Source organism: Nicotiana attenuata, chromosome 5, assembly GCF_001879085.1.
Source record: "Nicotiana attenuata strain UT chromosome 5, NIATTr2, whole genome shotgun sequence".
Classification (NCBI taxonomy): domain Eukaryota; kingdom Viridiplantae; phylum Streptophyta; class Magnoliopsida; order Solanales; family Solanaceae; genus Nicotiana; species Nicotiana attenuata.
In genome coordinates, this window is record NC_031993.1 from 48,834,428 (window position 1) to 48,840,108 (window position 5,681).

Sequence of the window (5,681 nt, forward strand, 5' to 3'; positions counted from 1 at the left end):
AAGCCCCTCGGTTCTCCAAACCAAACATGCACACAAGTCTTAAAACATCATACAAACTTGCTCGTGAGATCAAATCACCAAAATAACACTTAGAACCACGAATTTAGCACCAAATCAAATGAAATTCTCAAGAACACTTAGAAATTCCTATTTTCAGAACCGGACGTCCGAATCACGTCAAACCAACTCCGTTTCTCACCAAATTTCACAGATAAATCAAAAATATTATATTGGACATGTACCGGGCTCCGGAATAAAATACGGACCCGATACCAACGAGATCAAACATCAATAATTCTTAAAAACAAATAAATTTTTAGACTTTAAATTTTCAACAAAAATTCATAACTCGGGATAGGGACCTCCGATTCCGGGCATACGCCCAGGTCCTATATTTTGGTACTGACTCGGCGGGACTATCAAAACATGAATCTGGGTAAGCGTTTACGTACTCCCTCTGATTTACGCATTACATATACAAAATCACACACTCATCAAGCCACACACCTTTCAACAGACGGAGAATTGTCATTTGAACGGTAAACGATAATAGGGATTTTGTGAATTTTTATAATCGGTCAAACAATCCAACAGGCTGCTTAAACTTCAAGAACACCATACCCAATTCATCTTCATCGAGTTCATAGAGAAAAAAAAAACTTCATTTTCTGTGTTAAAACTAAATTTAAAATCACTAATCCAGACAATATTAGCAGATGCATCAGTAATGAACCATGATTTCAGACATTGAGCATATGGCAATTATTTCATGCTGAGAACTAATCAAAGCGCATAAATCTAACTAGTAATAGCATGTAAATCAACGAAAGCCAACAATCTCACATTATAATAGATCTAGAAACTCAAACTTCAGTACATTAAAAGACAATATGTGAGACAGTAGAGGATTACCTCGAAAAGGAGCAATGGAGATGAAATTTAAAGGTCGGAAAAAAACTGAAAATGAACTCAACTATTTGCTACAGCAGAAACCGCTTTTGCCAGCAGGTAAGATCCATCTTAAGAACCCAGAAATGACAGAGAAGAAGCCTTTGGAATCAACTGAACAACTACAACCTTTTGTAGCTGCATTTGTTTGAAATTACACTGTTTTGGGATTCTTCATCCATTCTCATGGATTTTCAGCTGAAATTATATGAGTGCATGTATCCATTCACTGATCTTCTATTCAGAAAGAGAGTGAGTGAGTCCATTTTGGGGGGTGATAACGGCAATGGAGCTTAGGAGATGGGAATATGATGATATATTTTTTTTTGTCTTTTGTTCTTAATAATGAAGAGGAACGAAGAAGAAGCAGGGAGGAGATGGGTATCCTCAGATCCGCCGCCTTCTGTTCTTGTGAAGGGGTCAAAGGGTGTCCATTTTTAGGGTGTGTTGCGGCGCTTCTCCTTCAGATTTTGGGCGTTTTTTTCTGTTGTATAGGGTGTAGGTACTATTATATAGGGGTAGGGATTAGGGTTATATTTTGTGTATTTTGCCAATTAGTCCCTAGGCTTTTTGTGTTAAGTCCTTAGGGTCTTTTTATTTATTTTTTGTCCTAAAGAAGAGTCTAGAAGGGTCCCTAGACTACACAATACCTTTTAAAATAAGATAGAAATACTACAGCATGTCAAAACTAATCCTAATTAATTAAACTAAACATGAAACTATTTTTGTATTTTCGAAATTATATAAAGATAAAAATAGGGTACTATTTTTTGCATTTTTTCAAATTTATGACAAATACATAAACTAAAATATTTTTTTGTAATTTTCATTTCTGATAATAAAATAAAGTAAAGAAGTCAAAAATAGTTGAAATAGCTATATTAGGCCTACATTAAATATTTACACGCTAAAAATGGGTAAAATTTCGGGGAGGGTAAAAAATCACATGTCAACACTGACGTTTTTGTTTTTGTAACTGGCGAACTTCAGCTCTAGAGCTGAAGTTTTTGTTTTGTAATTGGCAAACTTCAGCTCTAGAGCTGAAATTTTTGTTTTTGTAACTGGCGAACTTCAGCTCTAGAGCTGAAGTTTTTGTTTTGTAACTGGCAAACTTCAGCTCTAGAGCTGAAGTTTTTGTTTTCGTAACTGGCGAACTTCAGTTCTAGACCTGAAGTTTAACTGGGGAACTTCAGCTCTTACTTCAAGAGGCCAACTGTTTAGAACTTCAGCTATCCTGGTTTTGAACTACAGTGTAACAATCAAAAGGACACCATCCTCGAACTTCCCTTTTCTGTCACTTAATTGTTGAAGAAATTGATTATATCTCACAGCAAATTCACCTTTATGATCCTAACGAGTGCATAATAGCCAAGCTATCAAAACATAATTTATCACAATCTAATTTCAAAAATGTTGAAGATCCCACAATTCTATTCAATTGTTCTGTTACTTCTGTACCATATGATTACAGTAATGTAGTTCCTTGTCTTGGTTCTTCTGGATACCAAATTCATGTTGTTTCTCCGACCATTCTCCTCGACCTATTCTTGATTGGGCCTCGTACAAAAATTCATCAGTACCCATACTCACAGTCAACATTTCTTGAGAACAGGCTGTAGCTGAATTGGCCTGTACTACTCTGTGGAAACTGTGAGTCCAATGGAAGAAGAAGAAGAAGAAACCGAAGGAGGAGCTGAAGTTATTTAAAAAGTGGGTACAAGTTAAAAGTTTTAAAAAAAAAATGGGTATAGATTAAATGGGGGCGATCAAATAGGACGCCCCGTGCAATTTTTACCATCGTTTACTACATAATTTGTCACGAATTTTCTCAGGATCACAACATTTAACAGTGATTGTGATTGTATTGGCTTTGTCATCACACACTTGGTCTCTAATTTCTCTTGCCCGAAAATTTTAACATCACAAAAAAAAAAAAAAAAAATCAAATTAATTTTATCCATATATGATCATATATAAGTCAAAAAAAAAATCTACCAGTAACATTCTCCCCTTCAATATACAAAGCAGCCTTTGATACTAACCACATGGATCTCAGAAAATATAATTAGCGTCCTGGATTCATGTTGAACTATTACTTTTTAATAAGTTTTATATTTAATGTTTTATTATTATTCAACTATTTTATATTGATTCGTTTTTTGTTCTGATTTACAAGCTTTCTCATTTTTCAAGATTTTAGAGTTTTTCTTTATCGCATTTCCGATATTTGTGCTTTTTTAAGTTCCGAGTAGCCATTTATATTCCTGCAACTTATGATCCACCAAAACTTTGACTCTTTCATCAATTACCACCTTCCATAAAGTAATTCTAAATATAATGCTTTTTTTTTCAACGCTATTACTTTAATTTTGAAATTTCATAATGAATTTAACTATTCAATCACAATTCCTTAACTTGAACAAATCCAAATATATTATACAACTGCTTGTATTATTCATGGAAATAACCATTCTTTTCAATCACGGAGTACAAGCTTTACTATCAATCATCTCTGTTTCCGGAGATTGTTCTTCTTTCTTCTTGCTTTCTTTAATATCACCGTAAAAGTATGAAAGAAATCCCCATAGAGAGAGGGCAAGTGAAACTCCTTTTTCTGTACTGAACTTTTCACCGTAGATCAAAACAGCTAAAACTTCCGTTATAGGTAGTAGAACGGAAATCAAAATCCCAGACACCAAAGAAGAAGCCGAATAGATGACGCCAATGGTGCCTAAGAAGTAGAATTGCAAAATTATTGTGCTCCATATTATCAAATTATAATATCTGGTTTCTCCAAGTTCAAATGCTTTTGCCTCCGTTGAAATTGCCTGCAAGATAATTTTTAACCATCAATATTTTTACTTTTTCTTGTGTCTTTTTGGAGCGGATTTAACTTGCAAATATGCAACTAATTTTTACACAATTAGTAGATAACAAACCTTATTTTCTAGGTAACTGATTCCACTTATTAGTTATGAGTGATTACCTATAGTTATCTATAACATGACTTTATAGCGAATTATTTTATACTGTCAAGGAATAGAAGTTAAGAGTTGTGTATTATAAATAAATTTAAGTGATATACATTGGCAATATAATTTATTTTTACACAATCAATGTAATTTAACATATTAAGTATGTTGGTTACTATTTTTATCATATTACCAATAGAGTTCTTATTACATAGGTATAAATGAAAACCTTTAGAATGATCAGGTTTACATGTAATTACCTTAAAATTATCGAATACTTTCTATGATTAATTGTATAAAACTTAAATCATATTAGTAATTTCGTTAAAGCCAAACACATTTATTACTCCATCCGTCAATTTATGTGGCAGCATTTCCCTTTTCGTCCGTACAACTGAAGAATGTCAGCTTTTTATATTTGAAATACATAAACTTTTCATTTTACCCTTAATAATGACAAACATGTTTTAGTTATAAATGTTATGATATGTTTAACAACATAAGTTTCAAATCATACAAATCTTATTGAGACAATCACAAGTTTCAAAAGACTAAATATAGTCAGACAAATTTATTGCAAAAAACTTTACCACTTAAGAGAAAGAGAGATACCTGAAAGTCCTTGTTAATGATCATTCCAACTGTTGCAACAATAGTGGCTACAAAGCAATACACTGTCTGAAACTCCAACACAAGTGTATAAGTAATAGCTTGATGTGCCTTTTTGTAAATCAACTCCACCAAAGGAAAAATAAGCCCAGACAGAGCAGCAGCTGCTAGGGTCATGATAAACCCTAAAATATACTCTTTCTTTGGCTCTCCCTCTGGTTGATCACCTCCAGAGTGTAGCGCCAAAAGCACTGCGCCAACCGTCAACAAATAGACGGCATTGACTGAGTAAGAAGTAAACTTCAGCTTCACTATAAGGAAAGCAAAGCCGGCAGTGAATGCAAGTTGCGTAGCAAAGAGAAGTCCACTAGTCGAAACAGGCAATTTAGCTGCGCCATAAGCGTAAAAATAGTTGGCAAATCCTTGTAGGACTCCGATTCCTATAGTGGCCACGAAAATCCGGGGAGTCATCAGAATGACCTTCGTATTATTATTGTTGTTGATATTGATATTAATTTTGCGACGATAGAAGTAGGAAATGGCCAAAGGGATGAAATTTATTGGCCAAGCAACAGTTTGTAGCCAGGTTGATAGCCAAATTCTATTGCCTCCTTTGATGAAATAAAGGCGCATGAGCAAAGGGGTACCACAGGTTCCTACAGCTAGAATTATACAGTTGATGACAAGAAGAACCTTCTTCATTTTTGAGCTTACTTGAGGTTCCATTTTCTATGGATCGGAGGACTATATTGAACTACTTTTTCTTCTTATGTTTGGTCATATATATAGTTATTATGGACGTCAATAAGGTCTTGTCGTATTCTTAGTTTACTGTACCGGTATCAATTTCCTGATAATTAAGGCGAGGAACAAAAAATGGTCCACAATATGGGAGTGGGAAAGAAGGATCATGCTTGATTTAGGTAAATATTTATTTGGAAAATAACTTTAAAGTATATGGAATTATAACAGTTTTGGAACAGTTCAAGATAACAAAGAGGAAAATCATTTAACGAGGAAGCTGAAATAAATATCGAAATTAACGAGGAAGGATTAGCATATATGTGAATCTTAATTTCATCTTTACCCATCAAAGAATCCCCTAATTCTGTAAACGTCCAAGGCGATTATGGGAGCTAAAATTTCACGGGG

General features: G+C 34.0%; 1 protein-coding gene across 1 annotated transcript; it reads right to left on the reverse strand.

Annotated features, from left to right (window-relative positions):
• Positions 3,311-5,286, reverse strand: LOC109225810 (purine permease 3-like). The gene is made up of 2 exons (XM_019390593.1): positions 4,533-5,286; positions 3,311-3,776 (listed from the first exon to the last, which is right to left on the reverse strand). The coding sequence occupies exons 1-2, from the start codon at positions 5,253-5,255 to the stop codon at positions 3,429-3,431; spliced, it is 1,071 nt and encodes a 356-aa protein (XP_019246138.1). The 5' UTR covers positions 5,256-5,286; the 3' UTR covers positions 3,311-3,428.